The following is a 23,489-nucleotide window of genomic DNA, read 5'->3' on the forward strand; positions in this document are numbered from 1 at the left end:
TAAAACCTGCCACAAGCCAGCCAGTCTTAACATCAGGATATTCTCAGATCGAAACTAGAAGGGATGCCATCTGCACAATTAGCAATTGCATAAATGGCTCTTACAAAGCCAGTTGGAGGCAGAGTGGGCCTAATCCAGATTAGGACCCTAGATCATAGAATCATAGAATCATAGAGTTGGAAGAGACCACAAGGGCCATCGAGTCCAACCCCCTGCCAAGCAGGAAACACCATCAGAGCACTCCTGACATATGGTTGTCAAGCCTCTGCTTAAAGACCTCCAAAGTAGGAGACTCCACCACACTCCTTGGCAGCAAATTCCACTGTCGAACAGCTCTTACTGTCAGGAAGTTCTTCCTAATGTTTAGGTGGAATCTTCTTTCTTGTAGTTTGGATCCATTGCTCCGTGTCCGCTTCTCTGGAGCAGCAGAAAACAACCTTTCTCCCTCCTCTATGTGACATCCTTTTATATATTTGAACATGGCTATCATATCACCCCTTAACCTCCTCTTCTCCAGGCTAAACATGCCCAGCTCCCTTAGCCGTTCCTCATAAGGCATCGTTTCCAGGCCTTTGACCATTTTGGTTGCCCTCCTCTGGACACGTTCCAGTTTGTCAGTGTCCTTCTTGAATTGTGGTGCCCAGAACTGGACACAGTACTCCAGGTGAGGTCTGACCAGAGCAGAATACAGTGGCACTATTACTTCCCTTGATCTAGATGCTATACTCCTATTGATGCAGCCCAGAATTGCATTGGCTTTTTTAGCTGCCGCGTCACACTGTTGGCTCATGTCAAGTTTGTGGTCAACCAAGACTCCTAGATCCTTTTCACATGTACTGCTCTCAAGCCAGGTGTCACCCATCTTGTATTTGTGCCTCTCATTTTTTTTGCCCAAGTACAATACTTTACATTTCTCCCTGTTAAAATTCATCTTGTTTGTTTTGGCCCAGTTCTCTAATCTGTCAAGGTCGTTTTGAAGTGTGATCCTGTCCTCTGGGGTGTTAGCCACCCCTCCCAGTTTGGTGTCATCTGCAAATTTGATTAGGATGCCCTTGAGTCCATCATCCAAGTCGTTGATAAAGATGTTGAATAAGACCGGGCCCAAGACAGAACCCTGTGGCACCCCACTAGTCACTCTTCTCCAGGATGAAGAGGAACCATTGATGAGCACTCTTTGGGTTCGGTCAGTCAGCCAGTTACAAATCCACTGAGTCGTAGCATAGTCAAGACCGCATTTTACCAGTTTCTTTACAAGAATATCATGGGGCACCTTGTCAAATGCCTTGCTGAAATCAAGGTAGGCTACATCCACTGCATTCCCTTCATCTACCAGGCTTGGGGAAGTTTTACCCATTTCCTCTAACTGCTGTGGTTCTGAATTATTTTCAGGGACATTTACATTGAGGGAAGGGGTTAAAAGTTCCCATAGAGTTTGTCTCTCAGAAAGCTACAGCTTTCCAAAGTTCTGATAAAATATTATGCTAAATGCCATTCCTTCATTGTTTAGGGTGGTGTGTAGCCACAGATAAAATGTTTTCTTTTGGTCTACCTAGACATCTGTATTACTGGAATAATATTGTTGAGCATCACCCCAATCTCAGAGCAGTGCGGGATTCCAGGAGTTCCAGGCACTTACCCATGGAATGAGGTTCCATAGAGTCTGTGATGTCTGTATGGTTTATTTACGCATATCTACAGCCTGAGCCTATGGTGGAGGGGTTCATAGCTTTAGCACCCCAAGAGGGCTTTGCTTTGCCCTCAGCCACAGCCTTGGATTCAAATAGAAATTAAAAAATGCTCTGTTTCTATCTCCCCAGCTTGCTCCTTTGCTTCTAGCTCACATCACTCCAATTCTCAGCTCTCAACTTTGTCTTTCTAATTACCGTACCCATGAGCTGGGAGAGAGGGGCACCCCACCCATTTGCTGTCTTGCACAAATCCACTTCCTTTGTTCCCCTTAATGGCCCATCATTCAGATGATCACCTCACCAGAAAGCTAGCCTGGCTATTCCAAGAATTAGAAGGGGGGGGCCTTGTTGGTGTAATGTGAATTAAGAGTTAAATTACATAGTGCTTGGTCTCATATGTTGAACTAACACATCCTCCGCTTCTGGGTGTGACCTTAGTTAGGGAATGCCTCAGGTGGTTTATGGATCTGGTTGTTTATCTCCTCAAAGTACATCAAGAAACCAGCACATTTTCTAGTTTTAATGGAGTTTTCTCCGTGGCCATAATAGATGGTTGATTTTCTGAGAGCTTTCTGCCCTCATTCAGTTGACCTTTAAGTCAACTGAGAGCCGATCCTACCTTCTCTTATATTGGCTTGCACTCTATGCTGGAGATGAAGGGAAACATAAAACTTTACGTGAGTGTGTGTGTGTGTGTGTGTGTGTGTGTGTGTGTGTGTTGGCAATCCATAGGAGAAGATTTCCAAAGCATTTGACACCTGAAAAACTCACTCATTTTTTGAAATGAAAATTTTCTTTCCTAACTTGGCAACTCTCCTTGACTTTCTCTAATGCTATGTATGTTGATAATCTAGGAAACGGAACATCTCATGATGAGGTCTGTCTGTAGGAAAGACATCATCATCTTCATCTTCATCTTCATCATCATCATTATTACTAAACTTTGCATACTGCCCTATACCTGCAGGCCTCAGGGCAGTTTGCATCTTAAAGCTTTGAAGAATTCCTGAGCTTGAAAAGCTTTATGGGGTGACAAAGTAGGAGATTAACTAACCCACTTCCTTCATTTTGTTTTTGTAAAAATAAATATGTAGGTAATAGATACGAAGCTGCCATATACCAAGCCAGACTGTTAAGAACGTAAGAACCTGAGCTTGTGGGATCAGGCCAGTGGCCCATCTAGGCCAGCATCGTGTTCTCACTGGGGCCAATCAAATGCCTATGGGAAACCCACTAACATGACTTTCCCCTCCTGTGGTTTCCAGCCATGGGTCTTCATAAGCATGTTGCCTTCAGCTGTGGAGGCAGAACATAGCCATCATGGTTAGATAGCTGTACAGTGGTACCTCAGGTTAAGTACTTAATTCGTTCCAGAGGTCTGTACTTAACTTGAAACTGTTCTTAACCTGAAGCACCACTTTAGCTAATGGGGCCTCCCGCTGCTCCCGCGCTGCCGGAGCACGATTTCTGTTCTCATCCTGAAGCAAAGTTCTTAACCTGAAGCACTATTTCTGGGTTAGCGGAGTCTGTAACCTGAAGCGTATGTAACCTGAGGTACATGTATTCCCCATGAATTTGTCCAGTGCTTTTTTTCTTAAAAAATGTTTAGGGGTACTCTCATTTTCCTACTCATATTGAAATACTGCCCCTCAATGAGGCCAAACGTAGATTCACAAAATGTTTAGGGGTATGCGTACCCCGCCCCCCAGAAAAAAGCATTGAATTTGTCTCCTTTGAATCCTCCTTTAAAGCTACCCAAGATGGTAGCCATCGCTGCCTCCTGAGGGAATGAATTCAACCATGTAGCGTGTGGGAAAAGTACTTTCTTTTATCTGTCCTGAATCCCCCCAAGGTTGTCCAGACAGGAATGCAACATTTGGGCTGAAACAGGTTCCCCTTGCCTGCACAAGGGTTTGAAAGCAGGACTTCTTTCTGCAAAACATATGCTTAAGTGCTAAGCTCTATCCCTTCCCTAGTCCAGATATCTGTAAATTTGGTACTTACGCAGCTTAGGCTGTTTCTGTCTTCCTTCTGGGGCAAAATCACAAGTTGTGCCTAAATACAAAGTAGCTTAGGTGAGTTCCAGCTGAAGAATAGCCCTGGTTATAAAAAAACTGTAATTAATATTGTGGGCTGCTGGAAGGTGGGGATGAGGATCTGAAAGGCATAATATAAATATTTTAATTAACAAACGCATTACCCTTTTGGCAAGGCTGTCCCTGCAGGGCTGGGGTGTGAAAACAGAGGTGACTATTCCAGTCCTGCACATTTGAGGATGGGAAGCACCTGGTTCCAGCGGCCACAACCTGCTGTCCTGCCTTTCCTGCCACCTTTCCACTCACCTGCTGAGGCTCTCCACCTCCTCTCATCTTAAAGCAAGGCAATGAAGGGAGGATGTGGAGGCCAAGGGTCTTAGAGGCACATCACTGATATATCAGTGGCAAAATAGAAAAATGTAAGCTGGGGGTGGATAGAGAGAGGGGTGTGTCAAGAAGCAGCAGCAGCAGAAGAAGAAGAAGAAGAAAGCTGTGGGGAGGAGGGCTCCTTCCTTTGCCATCAGTATGAGGAGGGGATTGATATAAAGGCCCCAGGGGGGCCCATACAATGATTTGTCTCGGGACCTGTTTCTCCCCTAGGATGACCCTGCTTCTCATTGCAAATAATTAGGACATGTTTATTCTGCTTTGAACAAGCAAGAGGCAGTTGGGCCATCTCAGCTCAGCACCCCCAACACTTAGATTCGAGTTCTTTATAATGAAATGATAGAGACGTTTTTGAACAATGTAGATAAGGTGGCATTGAGATAAGAGATTAGATGGGATCAAGGGGCTGGTTGTTCTACTTCCTGTGATCTGACTCTGTTCTAATGTCTATTTTTAATCTGTACCCTTTGAGCCAGCAAGTTCCTTTGCTGGGCGGAATCATCTGATTTATTCCATCTGACAATGGATTGCAGTGTTTGGCTCTGGAATGAAGGTTGTTTCTTCTTCTTCTTCTTCTTCTTCTTCTTCTTCTTCTTCTTCTTCTTCTTCTTCTTCTTCTTCTGTTAGGCCCTTGATGAACTATTAAAATCAGCACGCCTTTTCTTATGCTCTGCTTGCGTATTTGTTAATAAAGCAACTATTACTAATAGACCATAAGGATCCGGCACTTTCTTACCCAAAGGAATTCAAAGCACTGTATCCTTGGGCAGCTACAGGGCTCATTTTTCATGCCTTGCTTAGGATCTCCTTTTACAAAGTACCTGGCGCTGGGAGCTGCCATTTAGATTTTCCACAATGCCCCAGAAGAATCATTCTGGGACATTGCAGGAGATTCAAGTGGTGAATCCAAGCCATTCAGCCCTTCTCCAGAATTCTGCTTAAGGGCTCATCCATACTGCCACTTGCCCCACTGCTTTCCACCAGGGAAACCCGCTCTTTACTGCTAATTGGAGCATACGTCAATTTTATCTGGATTGACATTTCATCTGATTTAGCACTAAGGAGTGGGTTTTCTGGAGGAAAGCAGTGGGGCAAAGGCAAAACTGCTCAGACCCATGCTTTCTAGGCATGGACAAGCAGAAGTTTGGACGAGACCCACCATATTTTTCGCTCTATATGACGCACCAGACCACAAGACGCACCTAATTTTTGGAGGAGGAAAACAAGAAAAAAAATGTTCTGAATCTAGGAAGCCAAAACAGCAAGAGGGATCGCTGCGCAGTGAAATCAGCAATCTCTCTTGCTGTTCTGGCTTCTGTGATAGCTGTGCAGCCTGCATTCACTCCATAAGACGCACACACATTTCCCCTTACCTTTTAGGAGGGGAAAAGTGAGTCTTATAGAGCAAAAAATACGGTAATTTGCCTGCTGTTGCTGTAAGATAAGACCGCCAGGGCTCATTAATGTAGGAAGGGTCCCACTTTGCCAAGGGTTCTCTCAAACCTGGCTCCATCCCTCAATATTAGGAATAAATGTTAGCACTTAGATGTAAATCAATGGTGCTGTGGTGTTTATGGCATACTAAAACTTTATGTACCACAATCTCTGTTGTTTCTCCCCTACATCTGGTAATCAAAGTTCATGATTGCTACTATTAATCTGTATCATAACTCAATCAAGGATATACTCAGTCTAAACATAAATAATCCATTCATAGCAAATAGCTGTTCACAAGCCTATTGCTTTAAATCATGGGTAGGCAAACTAAGGCCCGGGGGCTGGATCCAGACCAATCACCTTCTAAATCTGGCCCGTGGACGGTCCGGGAATCAGCGTGTTTTTACATGAGTATAATGTGTGCTTTTATTTAAAATGCATCTCTGGGTTATTTGTGGGGCATAGGAATTGTTCATTATTTTTTCCAAAATATAGTCCACCCCCCCCCCCCAAGGTCTGAGGAACAGTGGACTATCGCCCTGCTGAAAAAGTTTGCTGACCCCTGCTTTAAATAATAGTGTACAGTCAGTTGTTGGGAGTAAGGGAGAAAGACAGTAGAAAATATTATGAAATATTATGAAATGGATTGCTAGCATAAAATGATTGATATCAGGTCTGTGGTTAAGAAGCTGAGTTCCACACTAGTCATCAACAATAGTTACTGGTCCCTGCTGCGAAACAACTGGCTTCATAAGGTTCATTTGAATGATCCAGAAGCTGGTGCTGATGTAGGTGTTGAGCCAAGGATTGTAGTGTTGTTATTTTTTCATGTCAAGTAACCAGAGCCCAGAAGCTTTGCTCTACTTACCAAGAGTAGGACCCTTTGTTCTCTTTTTTTGCATGCCAATGTTAAGTCTCTGTTTGTCCCATAGCAACTAAAACAGCTTTGTACCATCAGGTTATTTAGGAGGGATCAATGCTAACTTCATTTTGGTTCAATAGGAAATTTGGTTATTTGGCATTATGGTGGGCAAGATTCTTACATTTCAAAATTAGTTCCTTTGTGCAATGAATCAATATCATCTATTGCTTTTAGAAATCTTTTTCATTTGTTGGCCACTTTTGTGTGTGCATGCAGAGATTGCAAAGGAACATGGAGTTCAAGAAAACTAGGCTGGTGACTGAAAAGCATGGACCAAACAGACTGAGGTTCCTTCCAGCCTTTTACTTTAATCTCTAGATACATAATTTCTTGCCTTCTCTTTTCATATAATGTCTAAAAGGATTAGTTTTGTTTTGTGCTCTTGAGGGGTGTTATGAAAGTTTTAGGTGCATTTCAGTGAATAATTTGCCATTTAGTTATTCGATTTGTAGGGCCACCCAGCAACAAATATTCCCTGAAGCGGCTTACAAACAGGCAATATTTTTAAAAATGCAATTTATAGTAATTAAAATCAACAATAAAAGGCAATGAAAATTTCCTCGCAACAGAAGCAACATAAATAGTTCACAGCTCAGATCAAAACTACACTAAGCAGCTACAGCCCCAGAGTGGTTTAAAATACCGTTCAAATGCCTGGATGAATAAGAAAAGGTCTGTACTTGGTGCCAAAAATATAATAAAGAAGATACCAGGAAAGCCTCTCTGTGGAGGCTATTCCATAACTGGAGTGTTACTACCGAAAAGGCCCTCTGCATATTTTTATAATAATTAGTATTTATATCATGCAAATAAATTTTATGTTTGTTCTCTAACTTCATTCTCTGATTAAGATTGCCTGTAAATGTCAAGCTCTCTAGAGAAAGATGTTGTCTCCTGTGCAATGTGTCATACTGAATTTGCATCGTGAAATTATCCCTGAAGTCTGTATATCCCCTCTCACACACATAGTTCCTTGCTTGACCCTGTCTTTTGTGAGCAAAGCCACTTAAGTAATGCAATCTGAATCTAGAGATAAAAGTCTCGAGAAGGCTTTCCTAAGAAAACTGAACAAAAACAAAGAATAATTTGAAGAGAAAGGAATAGAGAAAGGTTTTTGCCTTTCTTATTTTAGGCCTTGTACATAGCAGGGTGTCATTTGACCAAACGTACAGAGCAAAACTCCATCAGAACAACACAGCCAGTCAGAACACATGCTACCTCAATATAGATCATGCCACTCTGCTTGGCTGCTGAGCACCTGTCACCTGTCCCCTCTTGGCTAGATCATTTTAACTTTAAGAGAATGAACTCTAAGTAACACATGGAATTATCTCCCGTTGCATTGCCAACAGCCTTATCTATTCTGTCTGTCTTTTCTGACCCATAAAGATTGGATTCTTGTTCTGTGGTGGCCAATACCCATCAATGCCCTTCATATTTTCTAGTGCCTTCTGTTAGGATCAGACCTTCTATCCCACTAAAGTCTCATAAGTCATTTGTCATCAGAATATGATTCAGGGTCAGCTGTTTCATATTTCATCTCCATGCAGGGACATTCTTCTCCAAATTTCTTTCTTTCCTTCTCCACTGAATAAGTAGAAAGGGGGGAGACCTCTGCACCTGCAAGTTCACAGACAAAGTCAATGGCAAATTTTATATTAGAATTCCCATGCTTCATGTAGTCCGAGACAGATAATACTTAGCAATACTGCTTTGACCTTTGTAATGTTCCATCATCTAATACTTCTGTTCACCTTTATGTTCCACATTTCTTGCATGTTAAGTATCTCTATGAAACTGGGTAGAACTGCCAAATACAGTCCAAGCGGAATGCACCGTAAATGTAAAGTGGATGGCCCTGAAATCCCCCTACTCTTAGAAAAATCCTCATTCAGGTTGTTGCTGTTCTTAAGCAAGTGTTAATTCTCTGGAAATAAAGAAAATCTGGTTATTAGCATCTGGATTCTTTGTTAGCTACACAAAGAGCATATTAACTAAAGCCACTTTATGACCTCTGGTTTCTTTTCAAATCTGCCTTTGTTCAGGGTGGAATATACATTTACACCGCTATGCCTGTATCTAGGGAGGCATAGCTAGCAAAGGCATGGAAACACCAGCAAAAGGAGGTTTTGCTTCTTGAGTTCTAGGGCAGAAATTAATAGCATTTGCTGTGGTTCTTAATAAAATTGGGTGCAAGGTTCACTGTATTGACTGACTGAGGCAGGAGATGTATTTCTCAAGCCTTAATCATTCAAGAATAGCTTGTAAAACAGGAATATCCAATTGTGTTATAGTTATCCTGGGTTTGAAAAATGACAAGTATAGCATTGGTGGCCTTACGGTGAACTCTGGTGGTGCCTCATGAGTTTATGTCTCTCAGCCCTACAACATTCTTCGCTTTTGAAATAAATTGTCCATCCACTGATCAGCCCATGATAACCTGTCACACTTGAGCATGTTTGCCTATCCTAACCAGCTGCATGATTTCACAAGCTGCTGTGACAAAGATAACCACAGACGAGGCATCCTATAAACCTCCAAGTGAATATTTCACTCCGCAGCTATATAAAAGGGTAGGGTTATTCTCTCTTTGTCCAAAGAGCTACACAAAGCAGCACGGCAATACAATGATTTCATCCAGTACACAACTACCACAAAATCTTCAAGTACATTTTTTCCATCCTGACAGTGTCGCATTGAAAGCCTCCCTTTTAGCCAAAGAGCTGCTCACAAATGGGCCTTTCTCTGAATTTTTGTTTCCTCTCTCTAAAGTTACAGGGACCAATACCTTTTCTTTCCCTTCCACTCTGGCTGAAAAGACTGAAAAAGACTTTGTCCCTTGGGTGGGAATGGGGAGACAGAGTGTGTGTCATGTTCCTTAAGGAAGAGCTGCTACTAGAATGCTTTCCTGACACATGGTTGCTTTTCGCGGAGTTGTTCCAGACTGAATGGGATGGAGAGATCAATAGTGTTTTAAGACCAGTCACTTAAGTTGCAAATGTGGAACCACTTACCAGGAGTCCCCAGTTACTTCAGCTGCTGGATTATTCATGAGTAAATTCTTTTGGGCTTTGCACTCATTCAGGCTAATGCAGTGGTGGTGATTTATTTTGTTTTTCCAACTGAGCAGCACTGGCATGCAAATTAGTTGCACTTCAGTCAACCCGGCAATAAATCTCAGAAGCAGGCAATTAATTGCATTGGAAATCGGGGGAGCCAACAGAAACTCAAGTTCATCACCATCAAGTGGCAACTAACCTTTCCCAAATGTTAAAAAGAAAAACAGCCCCTTGATGTAATAAAACAAATATTGGCTTTGAGGGTGTTTACATGGCAAACAAATATGCATTTATCTATGTGTTTCTGAGATACTCAATAAGATTAACACTTCATAAGAGTTCCTCAGCAAAAGCTTTGAATGCTCCAGCACAGGCTTTTTGCAATCTCTGTGTCCCATTTTGCTGCTTTACCCAATGTACTGGTTCAACTTTTCAGAAAGCTATCAATTAATTACTTTAAATTAATTATAAGTAGATGATAATGACTGTGGTTTTCTCAGAATCTTTCCTCTTAGCCTTTAGAGGATGCTGAAGGATTTGAATGCCTGAGTCTATCCTTGTGTGACCCAAAATTACCTTTGACTATGTGCAAACACATTTTCTTAGGGCAGCTGCACACCTGATGCGGCAAACATGTTTGGTGTGCATTTCTGGCAGCAAATGCACAAAGAAGGAAAGACATCTTTTTAAGTATCATGCTACAAACATCTGAAAATACTAACAGGGCCTTGCAAATATCTTATCCATACTTTAAAAGTGCAAGTTTATGCATGGCAGTCAGTCCCACAGTGTTTAATGGGGCTTACTCCCAAGAAAATTGAGCATTAGGAGTGCAACCTAAGTGTTGACTCATAGAATCATAGAATTGGAAGAGACCCAGAGGTCATCTAGTCCAACCCCCTGCAATACAGGAATCTCAGCTAAAGCATCCATAACAGATGGCCATCCAACCTCTACTTAAAAACCTCCAGAGAAGAAGAGTCCTTAGCCTCCTGAGGGAGGCTGTTCCACTTTGAAAGCAAACACCAGATAACATATGTGTACAGGCATATGACACTATTGGTTCTCATTAGAAAAATAAGTAATAATATACAAGTTGGATTGTTATGATGCAAGTTAAAGTGCCTTAATTCTGATACTACTTTTGACTCCTATATTTATGTACATATGTTCGTTTGTTTTGCTGTCAATCTGGCTTTATCAGATGTTGGTCTGTTTGTCTGTGGACTGCAAGAAGTGGGGAGAGCTTGAAATACCTTAAAAGCCACTATAATTAGTAATATTTACTTTCTTCTTCTTTGCTGCTTTCCCCGCCCCCCTCTCCGGCTGCATTAAGACATGGGGTTTACTGGTTATAATGCTTGTGCTTCTGTCTTGATTTCTAATGTTCCTTTAAACTGCAATATCTTGTTGTGTTATGGAACTGTGGCCTTTTTAAAATCAATATACTGCCATAAATGGCTGGAGAAACTGCATACCACCTGAAATTTCATCAGCATAAAACTCCCGCAGTTTTCTGAGTTAAGGGGGTTGCAAGCAGATTTTTCTATGGAAACAATGAACATGGAAATTAGTGCTAAACGTTCATTAGATTCCACTAGGTTCCCAGAAGTGACTTTTATGTCATGTTAAAGATAGCATAAGATGCAACAAATGAACAGGTAAGTCAATGCTGTGAAGATGGAATAAAGTGGTATCTGAATCCAGCATCAGTCGCCACTGCTTTGGCACAATCGCCAGCCCCCATGTGTCTTCTTTCTGGGTCCCCAGCTAGTGTGGAACCATATAGCAGATGGAGTGATACCAGGATACTCTATAACTAATCAGATTTGACTGTGTAATAACATCACTGAGGGCAAAGAAAGATAAGTCAGAGTGAAGACTCCGTGCACCAGAATTGCCTTCATTCTTGATGGGCAAACTCTCACCCTGTTTCAGAGAAAGCATGTATGGTATGGACATTTCATTGTAGCCAAAAATATCTGGGGAAACTGCTGTTTGTCTTGGCTCAGCTCTGTTCTCAATACTCTTGGTGTTGTTGTTAACAAATGTCCTGTTACAAGATCCCAATTCTCTCCACTAAAAAAGGAAACCTTGTTATCTCTGGAGCATAAAAATATGAATCGTCACTTTCATCTCCTTTTTTACAGAAGCTGCAAAGAATCGATCCTCCTTACTGTTATTCAGCCTTATCCTGTAAGTAGTTATCATGTTTTTTAGAATTAGTTTCCTAGCAACATTTACTGCTTTTGTCTGCCTATTCTCTCTGTGTGTGTCTTCCTTATCTGCATAACCAATAGCACAAGTGAAGTACGAGCTGTGTCTTTGAAGATAAATGTGATGATTATATACTACTCTAGACAGAAGTGGAACAATGTAAGTGTAATTTAAATAAATATGGATATGTTCCAGTATGTATGAGGAGTGCTTCTTGGGGGCAGAGGAACAAGGATATTGAACTCTACTCCAAGACATTTCACAAGTATACTAGCCAATCTTTTTGAGTCTTCTTTTTTTGGCTTCCCTTTTCCCCCTTGTCTAGCAACACCATGATTATGTTCCTTTTCAGTGGGTATTAAATGACTAGGGGGTCTTTCTCTCCTTTTTTTTTTGGTGACAGGAGGCTGCATTTATTCCCCTTGAGCAAGACCCAAGCAAACCAGCTAGAGTTAAGTAATGGAGCAAAAAGTAATGTGGCAATTCATGGTATCCCCCACCCCTGCAGATTGTAAGACACAAAAGCAACAGTTGCCTGTTTTTATGTAGTACGGGCAAGTACACAGGCGTGTGGCAGGCAAAATCCCTTTGTTCACATGAAACAGTGCAAAATACAGGCCTCCTCCAAAAGTGCTTGGGGTACATATGATGTCCATTTTCTGGACAACTGAGTGCTTTAAGCTAAGAGGAAGCTCTGAGTGCCCAAGCTACAAATATGGACGATGACATACTGGCTAGAGATGAATAGATCTCTCCAAACCTAGTTCATGTTCATTTTGGTTTTGGATATAAACAGTCCAATCCCATTTCTGCAGTTAATATGCAGGCTGCCCTCCCTGGCAAATAATCTACATAGATATAACCAGAGGTGCGGTCCTGCACCCAAGATTATGGGGGCATGGAGCAAGCTGGTCACTGAACCGTGCCACACTTGGCTCCATGCTCAGCCCCCCCCCCATACTGAGGGGGCCCGGCTTCCTGCCAGCAGGTATTGAGGGGGCTGAAGACACCTCGGCCTCATAGAGTTGTCTGCATATAACAAAAAGTAAGTGCTTATGAAGGTCACCCAAGAGCATTAAAGCTCACTCTCTCCCAACTTTATAAGCTAGCTGCCTGGATCAGCTAAGAAGTGTAGCTGCTGCAGCATGGTCTACAAATGCCCCTAAGAGTTTCAGGCTGTGATGACATCCTCCTCCTCCTCCCATGCGGCCGTCATGCTTCCTCCCCATATAATGTCTCTGAAGGGATGGGACATTATTGCATCCCAATACTCCCAGAGGAATTTGTGGCCCTGTTTGCAACCCACACAGCAAGTGTTTCCTAGCCACTCTGGGTGGTGAGGGCCTGGGATGTTCACATTAATTTGTCTTTTTTTAAAAAATATATATATAGTATACCTTTCTGAGTACAAGTCATCCAAAAGGGAGGGGGAACAATTTTAAATCCTCAGATTTACCTCATGGAGGAATTTGGTCCAGTGCAGATTCTGAACAAGGTCACAGTCTGATTTTTACATTGACTTGAGACGTGTGGGGATCAGGTGAGTCCAGCCCCATCCCTGATTCTGACCAAGCAAATGCTTGATAGACTGAGATATAGGCACTTCCTAAGATGCTCTGATACTTCTTATTCTACCATAAAATATTGCATAATTCTCCTTCCCTTTAGCCTTATCTACACAATTTAGCCTACTGGCATTTTATTTAATGTGCTTATTAATTTACATGGCATTTTATTTACACTATGTGATAAAATGGTAGCTTTCACTGCGGTGAGCAAATGATGGAAGAAATCTGGCTCATAGATCTCAGAACTCATTATGCAGAATTCTCCTAAGTGAGTAGTGTCCTTCATGCTTGGACAGCCCCCTATTTAAATGGTAATAATATATCCCCTTGCCTTGATTCCGCATCTTTTCCAGGTAGCTAAGGCTAGCAGCAAGGAATAGATCATGTTTGCACCAATTATTATGTAAACAGAGATCTATTTGTGGCCTAAAGTTTGTGTCTTTGATGTACCTTATTCCTTTTGACTCCAGTTAATTGAAGTCATAGCAGGGATCCATTGAAGGTTTGTAAGTTAGTATAAAATGGCATCAGAATTAAACTCACAGTATGTTTGATGCCATGGTTTTTAGGAAATTCATTCCACATTTTATTATTAAGAAATACAACTGCTTGTTCCGTTATTGGATTTAATAACATAGAAAGCAAAAATATACAGCCTGCAGTGAACCTGTATGCAGCTTGGAGACATTCTTATAGTGCTAAATGCAATCAGAGGGATGCATGTTATAAATTTTATTCCTGGCCTCAGGCCGTGCTACCTCTGATTGGATGGCAGCAATCCTTTCTTGTACACTTATAATGCTCCTGAGATTTAGAATGCTGAAACAGTAACTGGCTGTGTACTCAGAATGAACTGTTGCTTGGGTTTTTTTAAAAAAACAACAACAACATAGAAGCATATTAGGTCAACTGCAAGAATAAACAAACCAAGGTAGTTAACTTGAAGCTTCAGATGTACCCATACCACTACAATAACCTCAGAAGGACCTAGTGCATTACTCTGTGTGTGTATTTAAAATTCTCCTATTATATGTACTGAATTTTCTCATTGGCTGAAACAAAACAATATGAGCCGTTTTAGAGTGGCTATGTTTCCTAGTTTACAGAGGACAGTCCTGTCTTTGAAGGGCCGTCCAGCCCAAGTCTGAATTAAAATAAAGAACCAAAGGAAATAAAAGCAGAGCCTCTGAACTTGCCCATAACATACATACTTACAAACATAATTTTATTTTTATGCCACCCTTCCACAGTTCAAACTGTGCTCAAGGTAGCTTACAACATAAAAAAATACATAACTACAACATAATAAAAGTAGTTGTGAGCAATAAACAGAACCTTAAAAAATACACAACTGAACCAAACAATTTCCACATAAACCACAAAGTCTAACATAAAGATACAAAATACCAACAGCAACAGCCGTTCCTCAACGCAATCCAGCCCAAAAGTCTGTTCAGCAGCCTCAGGTTTTGTAGGTGAAGCCGGTCTGGCCCCTGCCCTCCCAGGTCAGCTGGATATAAGACCTGCAAGGCAGGGAGCAGGTCTTCCAGGACTTACAGAACTCAACAGTACCTGGGCAGCAGACTGAGTGGGCGCAAAACAACAACAACAACAACTGATTGCCAGTAACATTGCTCTTAGGTGGTGTGCTAGTGAGTAGATGGTGTTAATCTCAGCTCATGGGTTTTACCAGATGAGTTTGTTGTTTTTTTAAAATCTGACTCCGATGCTGTATGTGTTCGAACCAGATACCACAGCAGAAATATTTTATTTTCTTTGTTTCATGGTAGAGATGATCTTAAATGAAGTATAATTGCCCCCATTTGTTTTGTCAAATTGTTTTGATCTCCTGAGGAAGTGTTGTCTGTCCAGCAGTTGTGTAAACAGAAGAGAGAGCAAAGGTGTATTCTGAATTGGATAAAACCAGTAGTATATGTACGCTTGCTACTAACCCATCATGAAAACAACTCAGTGAAACTAACACTATTATAGAATTACAGTACTCTGGTCATCTGCTGAACATAATTCACTCAGTGTCTTCCAGATTAGTTTTGCTTAAGCTCATTCATTTTCAGTTTAATTACAACCAAAGCCAAACATTCTTCTTTTGTGCTTCCTGTCAATCTAATAAATCTTTCTCAGGTTAATTTGAATGTCATCTGTACTGATAAGGAAAGGATTTAAGAGCTTAATCACTTGGAGCACTTTGAAGTTTCACTTTTCTGGAAGTTTATTTGATTATCTGTTGAAAACATTTTGTTTTGTAAATGGGTTATCATTGCAATGGGTAGTTTATTAGGCTTAGGCATATTTCCAATTAGATCATTTATCCATTGTGCTGTGCATTCAGGCTTGGAGAATAAATTTCAATTGAGGGTCTGATAAGCCATCATTCTGGAAAGCTATTAAATCCTAAGAAGGTATCTTGCTGTGAGGGAACAGCATAAGCAAGTCTTTGCTCCTACTGAGGCTGGCAATGGAAGGAGACCCTTTAATCATCCCCATGAATCCTTTTACTGTAAAGCTCAACATCTATACAGATAAACAATAAAGTATACACAGTTATACAAACTGATTTCAGCATGTGGTTTGTTCTGTGGACTTACAATTATTTGGTGTTTTGAAATTGTTGTGGGAATGTATTTTGATATAGACCTAATCAGGAAAACAGCTCTGGGTCTTAACCCCCACTCCTGCCCACCCCGAGTTATCCAGAGATGTTTGCTAGAAAATCAAACATTTTCTTCCATGCTGGGGTAGGCATGGCAGTCTTTATTTGCTCCAAATTATTGCCATGAAGTGAAGTTGAAGGTTTACCAGCAAAGCCTGCAGTAAGAAAATGGAGGGTAGAGAGAGAGGGAGAGTCAATGAATTAGCCTGGGGCCAAAGGGCAGAGTGGCTTGATCTCTTACTGCAGCTGCTTTCTGCTTCACTTCAGGCTGCTCCTGAATTTCTGCCTTTCTCTTGATGTGTTTCTCCCTTTATTTCCTGATTCTGTTTCTTCATATCGGGCAGGTGGGTGGGTGGGTGTGTGACTTCAGCCCCAGTGGCCAAATGTGGCCCTCCAAGCATTTATGCCCCTCATAACTCTCTCCAGGGCACATTCCTTACCAGTCCTCCTTCATACACTCTCGGACTGTTTTCAAATACATTGTGATGCTCAGTCGTACTTTATTAAAAACATTCCAATACCTGGTGATGGACCAGGTAGTCCCCCAGTTCAGATCTGGGTGTCTTGCAGACTCAGTCCTCCCGCGTGCTGTCGGTCCTATGGATATATGCTGGCCTGCATTGCAGTTTTGTTGTAAGGATTCTAATGCCACAGAGAGAATTATGTAAAGTGTTTTAAGCTCTTAGGGAAGAGCCTAATTATAGATATCATTAGACATTATAACTTCCACTTAAACATCATTGTGCTCTTCCATCTCTTGGATGTGTGAACAACACACACCCTTTGTTTCCATGGAATTCTGAGGTCTACCCCAGTAAAAAGTGCATAATGGCTATGTACCATTATTTGCCTGGAGATAATTCACTGCCTTTCCAAGATGCTTTCATTAAAATAAATATTGACAAATATGACAGCCTTGGAGCCATATTGGTAGTCAGCAACTGCTGCATAATTATTAGTCAAGAAAAAGTTGGCCATGATGGATAGTGTTGTGAAGAGAGAATGAATGAGATGGGGATAAGTACTAGGGACATAAATTTGTTGTGGAAATCTAAGCAACTTTTTCTTTAAAAAAAAAAAAGCCTGCCTCACAATAAAGGCTGCAGACATGTGTCCTCTCAATTCTTATTGTTTTAATTTTGTTATTTCCCAGTAAACCAATTCTTGTTCCTGTAAACTAGCTGGCGTGTAGCTTGTGGCTATTAATTATCATAGTTAATGTGTTTACTGTTATGTAATGATGAAGTTCATTTAATAGCATATTTAATGTGAGCGTCTAAGAAGATATGCAAACCTTGCTCATCTTTTATTATATCTGATTTCACTGTCTCATTCTCAGTAAATGTTAAAGTATGAAATTCCACATAACTTTCATAGAACGTTTTTTTCTCTCCCACCTAATACACATGTTGTAATCCATTTCATTGTTATTAAGCTAAAACCCCTTTGTGTTTTTTTTATATGCAATGATAGCTGCACCTTTTTGAAACTTTCACAATCCTATAAATAACAATAGTGGAAAATAAAGGGGACAATATTTGTCACAAGGTCTGTAGCAACATGATATGGTGTAAGATCCCTTATGGGAACCAGTAACTCTAGGATAAGATATTGTGGATAGGCATTTTGCATTTGTGCAGTCAATGTCTTTTGAACATTATGTGCACAGTTATCTATGGACTTAACTGGGCTGCAGCTCAGTGGTAGAGTACATCATGTTTTGCATGCAGAAAGCTTCAGGTTCAATCTCTGCCAGTCAGTGTAAACAATATTGAGCTAAACGGGCCAATAGTCTGACTCAGAATAAGGAAGCTTCCTTTGTTACTGTTGTATTCTGTGCGCCGGTTGCAGTTAATAGATTTGTAGTAAGTTAATATGTTATTGTAACTGTGAGTTTCATAAAGCAAACAAATGAAGCACATGAGGCTGGCTTGGAATACAGTCGTACCTTGGAAGTCGAATGGAATCTGTTCTGGAAATCCATTCAACTTCCAAAACGTTCGGAAACCAAAGTGCAGCTTCTGATTGGCTGCAGGAAGCTCCAGGGTTTGATCATTCAGGAACCAAAACGTTTGAGAACTAGGCTGTTTGAAAACCAAGGTACAACTGTAGTGGTCTTTCATTCCTACCGTTGTGTTCATACTATCATAAGCAATTTGCTTCCACACTTGTGGCCATGAAAAAAATGTCATTGGTCCACACAGAAGAGTTCTTGCTGGCATTGGTTACGGTAAGGTATTAGAGTTTTCTCATTCTTCCTACTCCCAACAACATAGTGCTAATGAGACTGGTTTTATTGCTGATTTTATTACAGACTATATCTTACAAACCCTATAAATATTCTATATTCTGTATTCCCTGACAAATGCATTCCTTAAGCTCCTGCTTAAGGTCATTAAATAAGAATAATGTCTTCTATTTAGCTAAAAAGAAGTGCTTTCATAAAAAAATGAACTAGTCGGTCCATGAACCGTTAATCACAATATGAATATGAAGGTATTAAAATAGAAATTGTTGCAACATATCAGTTTTGGTTTTATTGCTGGACTTATTTTGTTGGACACACGAGCTCTGAAAATATAAATCAAGTTCTTTTAGTAAGAGAAGCACCCTTTGAAACATTTAAAAGCTGAAGCAGCAACCTTCAATGATATTGCAGTTCAGATTCTAAAACAACAGTATTTAAACATTTGACCCTAGATCATTGGGAAAGTTTGTATTTGGTATTTAGCATGAATCACCAGATATGATGGATGCAATGGATCTGATAAGCCTGGATCATCTAATGCAAGAGTGGTGGTGGCGGGGAATCCTTTTTCTTCTCAAGGCCATATAGACAACCTTCCAGGGGACACAGGCCAGTGGTGCCAAAGGCAAACATGGGCAGTGAAATGGATATGAATTTTATTTTTGTACAAGAGGCTAGTTCCATTGCACTCACACATCCCTCTCCATCCTCTGTCTAGACAAGAACTATTAACATTATCAGTTCTTGTACCTGAAGTTTCCCATTCCTGATCTCATGTGATTGCTAGTATGACCAAGAGGCTCAAATTTGCTGCCATTTTGATATTTCCTTAGCACCTTGACTCTAAAGTCACCATTTTACCTAAGAAGGTAGCCCATGCTGAGACTTAGGACAAGTAAGCAACATGTGCACCTTGGCTCACCTCCATTAACAGAGAATAGAAGTAGCTCTTGATGTTCATGCAACATATGTGAGACTTCTGGAGTATGCAGGTGCCTTTCTCCCTTCTTAGTCCCCAATGCAGTCAAATACTCCGTATTTACCTATTAATTTGTATTTCGGAGCCCTGGACAGGGAAATCTCCATGCCTGAAGCACCAGAAAATCCATCATACTCTAGATACATAGACACCCATTAGAACCCATCATGATTAAGGGACCTTTAACTCACATCTGCATACAATCACCCACCTGCACTCTGGACATTTGCATTAGATTTCCATGGCAGGAAAAAGAAAATATTAAAATTATCAGAGATGCCATTCTCTTACTCTAATCCATAGAAAAACTTTTTACTTGTACTACAGAACCTTTTAAAAGGATATAAAACATGCTGCTTTGACAGCAGCCATACTCTATTAATTAGCAAAACAATTGTAATGACCTTTTTGCCCAGCCAGTTAGATGAAGGTCACAACTTGGGAATTCTTGTGATTCTTTTGTTTCTCCATGGCATAAAATAACAACTTATTTTCTTAAAGGCACACACCTACGTACACACACACACATGTGGGGATTGCATTCAGAGTCATTGCACACTTGTGTGAAATCGCATGCAATTGAAACTCCCCACTCCTCCCCCACTCTGCCCCATTGTGCCCCTGCTCTGCCTCCACCCCAGTTACACCCTTTAAGTGATGTATTTTATGACATTTCCAGGTTAGTTCTAGGTTCAGCACTGTGCACAATTGTGCACATATTGGTCCCACCTAAAATGGGGGCATATATATAGTAATAGACAGCTTTCCCGCCGCACATTGTGCAGTACATTGTTTCACATGCTCCTTATCAATTTATTCATTGGAAAGAAGTTTGGTGCATCGTTTTGCATCCTGAATGCAAGTCTGCGGCAGAACTGAAGTTGCAACAGACTATGGCAGCAAACCATTGCAGCCTGCTAGATCAATATTGTTGTAATATATTAAAAAAATAAAAATCCCTGAAACAAAAGAGAAGTAATCGCCTATGAATTTCTCTTTCCATGTGAAGACCCAGTTACTACATTATTTAATAAACACACAAGATGTAACCAGCTGTACTTTTGAATAAATAAGGTATACTATTCATTATATCAAATTGTATATTTCAACGGAAGTCTCATAAAGTTCAATGGAAAAAAACAGAAGACCCAGTGGATCAGTTCATTCTCTAGTCAGTTCACGCATAAGTATCTATTCCACCTGTCTGTTCAAAGAGTCCAATAATCCACATGAAGGGTTGTTAAAGTTCCACAGAATCCTTTCACAGAGTCTAAGACAAGGATTTCCGGAATATTAGCCTTATTTTGCCATCCTAGTCTTCATCAGTAGAAAAGGCTCATATGTAATATTACAGGATAGTGGATCTTATAGCATAGTAGTGGTTTCAGTCTACTACAGCTGCTCCATTTTCAAAAGCCTACACTGGTGAAAATATTTTGCATACCGACTGTGTTGTTAGAATCCATCTGTCACCAGAGACAGTGGAAGAGTGCCCCTTTGGAGGTAAAATCAAACCATTGGAGAGTTACAGTGCCAACGATGGCTGTGGAGGGTGATACAGGAGACACATGTTTTATTTCAGGTGGAGATGAAGGTGCCCAGTTGTGCTGCTACAGGTGTACCATGGTGCTTCTTCTTTCTGTCCTGCTCCCAGCAACCATTCCTCCTCCGGTCACTGCTGTAGCTACACAACCTGATGGTCTACCTCCAGGCGCTGTGATAGTCTTCAAGGGATTCCCATATGGAGGGGTTAATGTTGCCCACCTTCATGTCACTGAAAGAATGTCAGCCTATTCCTGTTGCATCTGACCGACTGTGTTTACATTTTTTTCATACCGCTAACAGAAAAGTGTGATTTGCTTTTATTTCCATTATATAATAAATAGCATTGGGCAGAAGCAGTAATATTTCTGACAGATGGGATCAAATGAGACTTGATCAGGAGATCTATAGCAGTGGTTGGCAGTTAACTGTCAGTCAAGTCATCTTTGCCTTTTCCACTCATCCCTTCTTTCTAGTCTCCTAAATCGGCATTTATCAGCGCTGCGAAAAAGGCCAGATTGAAGTCGAATCCTGTCAAAGTGCGATTCTCAGAAGAGGTCATTATTAATGGCCAGGTTTCTGTGAGTGTGAATATTTATTTCTTCATTTTAAAATATAATTCCCGAGAGAGAGAGAGAGAGAGAGAGAGAGAGAGAGAGAGAGAGAGATTCATTCAAAATCACTCTCTAAAACTTTAAATGGACAATAGTATGATAAATTGCCTAGATATGTGTGAGCAATGTATTCATTATAGACATTATATCCAAACCATGCCAAGATTTGGGGTGGAAATTAATGCCTTAAAAAAAGAAAGAAAGCAAAGTTATCCAGGATTCTAAGGATCAATTCAAGCATATAATCAGTGGCATGTTATGCTCCCTATGCTCCTCTGTACCGTTGCATATTTTATTCAACGCTGCTTGTTTGGAAATATCTCTGTGTTGAAATTATACATCATGTGCAAAGCTTACATAACAGTGAACATCCATTATGACACACAAGTTCTTAAGACGGAAAGCATTCTCTCACACAAATCTATAAACTCTTCACAAGGTTTTAGTTTTGATGGAGAGTATTTTCAAGCAAGCAACTCAACATGTGAAAGGACCTTACTGTGTAATTAACTGAATGGTTGCGCCTGAGCCATAATAAAGGTTTGTTGGCAGTTCAGAAGAGACTCGGGGGGACAGGGCTGTCCTCCCCACATAAACACAGGCCCCACAATTGCCTACCTGAGAAAGAAGGTGTTTCAGAAAATGCAACAGTATTTTTTTATTCCTTGATCCTTCTTAATAATTTAAAGAATCCCGTTATGAAACCAAGGGCACAATGAAATCTTTGGTTCTTGGCAAAGTAAACAACATCTCTGCATTAATATTTCATAGGAATCATCTCCTAATATAGGAGCTATATTATAAATATTATATTATAAATGCTGTGCTTTAAAAAGAGTTCACCGCTGCTTAATTTTGTATCTAGTTTCTTTGAATTTCAAGCTTCCAACTTTTACCTTTGCTCATTCCTGCGAAGAACAAGTACCAATTAGCCAGTACTGTGTTAATCATTGTCTCGTCCTTTCCGTAAACTACCGTAATCCCTGCAACATGGCCACTCAGTTGCACATTTCTATTTGTAATTTTATAAAAAATGTGGGGTATAATAATTGCCACGCTGGGTCACGCCAGTGCCCCATTCAGATCAGAATTCAATCTGTGGGCAATAAAACAAATAAACCTTTGGATATGCACAATGGAAGAACAACATGCAAGCAGCAGACTCCTTCCCGCCAATGAACACATACACAAAGAGTGTATTCATGCTGCGCCATATTGCATAAAAGGTACTGCTGGGGAAGGAAACCAGGCTGCTGACAATAATTTGGCAATATATTGTATCAAAGCTGAGGCCATCTTTTTCTCTAACTCGTTTTCGACTAATGAGTAATGAGCAGGGGCAACCCATCCCATTTCGTCAACTGAGGTGAAACAAGAAGGTGCTCCCCACCAAAGCGTTACTTTCCAGGGTCGCGGGGCAGCTGCTTCCAGCTAGATCGTGTGGAACTCTTATGAGATCTTGCTGGAAGCCTCAACTGCATGGCCCAAGTGGTGGCAGGGGCACAGCTGCAGGGTCACAGCCCCGTGGGATTCCGCCACCCAAGGCACTTGCTTCAGTCAGCCTCATGGGCAGTTCAACACTGGTAATAAGTACTAGGATTGTAACATCAGTGGCTTAAGGACAACTTGAGCACCATCCCTCCATGTGAAGGCCACCAGAAAAATAACTCAATATTAGTGGTAAATAATAATTTATTTTGCTTAAGGGGGATCCAGAGTCCTTGATTTCAAGTGTCAGACAGCTTGTGTGGTTCTTTCCCCTGAATCGGAGTTCTAGGCTAATTTAAAGCCTTGTTATATGGGAGCTCTGATCATGTTCATTGTTTTTACTCTCTGACAGGAAACTGTTAAAGATAATTCACTTCTTTTCATGCCAAACGTTCTGAAAGTGTATCTTGAAAATGGGCAGACCAAATCTTTTCGGTTTGATTGCAGCACTTCAATAAAGGTAGGCTCGCTGCTCAGAATCTTCAACATACATTGCATCTTAAGACTGCAAAAAATAAATGAATAAAGTTCCAGCAAGCCTTACAATTACATTTTTGTATGCAGGATTCAAGCCTGTACTGTAAGGCTTCCTTGTGACGAATTTTGTGGATTTAAATGAATTTTATGCTCATA

General features: G+C 40.8%; 1 protein-coding gene across 4 annotated transcripts in view; it reads left to right on the plus strand.

Annotated features, from left to right (window-relative positions):
* FRMPD4 (FERM and PDZ domain containing 4) overlaps window positions 1-23,489 on the plus strand; it is a 204,125-nt gene that overhangs the window by 157,096 nt on the left and 23,540 nt on the right. For all 4 annotated transcript variants that reach the window (XM_081196990.1, XM_081196987.1, XM_081196988.1 and 1 more), the window contains exons 5-7: window positions 11,680-11,725; window positions 21,231-21,335; window positions 23,209-23,316. In XM_081196990.1, coding sequence (XP_081053116.1) covers window positions 11,680-11,725; window positions 21,231-21,335; window positions 23,209-23,316 — 259 coding nt within the window. The remainder of the gene's footprint in view (window positions 1-11,679; window positions 11,726-21,230; window positions 21,336-23,208; window positions 23,317-23,489) is intronic.

This window comes from Podarcis bocagei (genome assembly GCF_964188305.1).
Source record: "Podarcis bocagei genome assembly, chromosome: 6".
Taxonomy (NCBI): Eukaryota; Metazoa; Chordata; class Lepidosauria; order Squamata; family Lacertidae; genus Podarcis; species Podarcis bocagei.